Genomic DNA, 1,839 nt, shown 5'->3' on the forward strand with positions numbered 1-1,839 from the left:
GGTCTGAGCTGGGGAAGAGGCCACGTATATCTCTGTTCTAGAAAGTTCTGCAGAGCAAAGAGCCCACCCCATGCAACTCATTCAAAGTTCCCAAAGGCAGCCCTGCCGTCCTTGGAGGGAGCAGGGGCCCAAGAAGGTGGCCCAGGTCTGGGGTGGGGGGGATGGGGTGGCCCGGTGGAGGGGGTCCCAGGCACTTACTCAAGCAGGCGCTTGTGGTTCAGCTCATGGGAAGGGGGCAGGCGGCAGCAGCTGAAGGTGATGACTCTCCTTCCAAAGTGGTCGTCTCCTGGAGAGTGGGAGTGGGGGGGAGGGGGAAAGCACCAATCTGAGCAGGCCAGGCATCCCTGTCTAGAAGGGGCCTCCCGCCAGTCAGCGGTAGTTATTCATCGCAATGGCATGAGCTTTAGGAGCCAGATGCTCATTTTCCAGTGGTGTAGTGGTTACATGCCGGGCTGTGTACTGCAAGTTCAGCAGTTCGCAACCACCAGCCTTCTCCTCAGGAGAAAGATGAGGCCTTCTACTCCCATAAAGAGTTACGGTTTCGGAAACCCACAGGGGCGGTGCTGCCCTGTCCTTAGGGTCGCTGTGAGTCGGCCTCGCCTCTATGGAAGTAAGTTTGGTTTGAAGGCTCTATGGATGGCAGAGACAGCCCAGAATCCACTGGCAGAGTCCTCCCCTGGATCAAACCCTCTACTGAATTCTGATCATTAATCACGGGACCCACTAGGCAGCCGAGGAAGAGCAGCACTTGCGGGAGGGTGGGGCCCCCAGAACTGTGTTGAGGGAGGGAGGATGATGAGCAGGAGGGTCAAGGTTGAAGGTCAAGGTGGGCGTGCCATGCTTCCACTGACCTTGGACCCACACGACTGTGCACCCACCAGCCTGTGAACCCCTTGCTTCCCACCTCACCTTTAGGCACCAGCTATGTGAGTCTGAAGACGGCCAGCTAGCACTGGGCCCACGGACTTCAGCAAACTGGGCTGGGGCCCTTCTTGAAGTAAAGTTGTTTCTTGATATAAGTTCTTTCTTGTACATAAATAAGTGTCACTGGCTTGTGTCTCTAGACAACCCAGCCTAACACAGGGGGTGACCAGGGGCTTGAGTCCCCTCAAAGCCAGAAGTGCAAACAAGGTGCAAGGTGACATTTCATTCCGTATCAGCGAATTTCCAAACCCTCCTTCTGAATCAGATCACAGCCTTGACTCGGGAGTCAACAAGCTTTTGTGAAACTTGGAGCAAGCCCCGCCAGAATCCTACCCCACTGCATCAACCCTGGCTCACGGTGGCTGACCTATCCATGGTTCTAAGGATTTGAACCAGTGGCCTGCGGATCCTGGGAGCCATGGCTGCCATGTTGACCGCCGGTTCTGGGAGTTGTCAGAAGTCTGCCATGTGACTTGCTATGTGTTGACCTTGGATTCACCTCTGCAGTCACAAGCCTGACCGGCCAACCTTGGACTCATCTGCCCCTGCAGCCACTAGCCTATGGTCTTCCTGCTGATCTTGGGTTCACCAGCCCTCACAGATACACAAATCAGGAGATGCCTCTAATTCAAAATATGACCCACTCACTTGGGATCTCCTGGACTTAGATCTGCCCACCTCCACAACTCTGCAAACCATTTCCTTGTAATGAAGTTCTCCAGGTGTGTATGTGTGTGCACACATGCCTGTCTCACTGGTTTGCTTCTCTAAAGAACCCAGTGTCGGGCATATCTATCTACCCGGCCATCTCCTGCCATTGCGTCAATCTCAGCTCACTGTGGCCCAACTGCCTTTCTCCTGTCCAGTAGCTGGGGGCTTCAAACCACCAACCTCAGGGTTCCCAGCCCAACACTT

At 54.9% G+C, this 1,839-nt stretch overlaps 1 protein-coding gene across 1 annotated transcript in view; it reads right to left on the reverse strand.

Moving 5' to 3' along the window:
- Window positions 1–1,353, reverse strand: part of ARHGAP8 (Rho GTPase activating protein 8) — a 39,144-nt gene extending 37,791 nt beyond the window's left edge. Inside the window, exons 1-2 of the mRNA XM_045290760.1 lie at window positions 1,329–1,353; window positions 199–286 (exon numbers count right to left, since the gene is read on the reverse strand). Of these exons, the coding sequence (XP_045146695.1) occupies window positions 199–286; window positions 1,329–1,353 (113 nt within the window). The remainder of the gene's footprint in view (window positions 1–198; window positions 287–1,328) is intronic.
- Window positions 1,354–1,839: the final 486 nt, after the last annotated feature.

This window comes from Echinops telfairi, unplaced genomic scaffold, assembly GCF_000313985.2.
Source record: "Echinops telfairi isolate 266 unplaced genomic scaffold, ASM31398v2 ScPeMD7_2;HRSCAF=8, whole genome shotgun sequence".
NCBI lineage: Eukaryota > Metazoa > Chordata > Mammalia > Afrosoricida > Tenrecidae > Echinops > Echinops telfairi.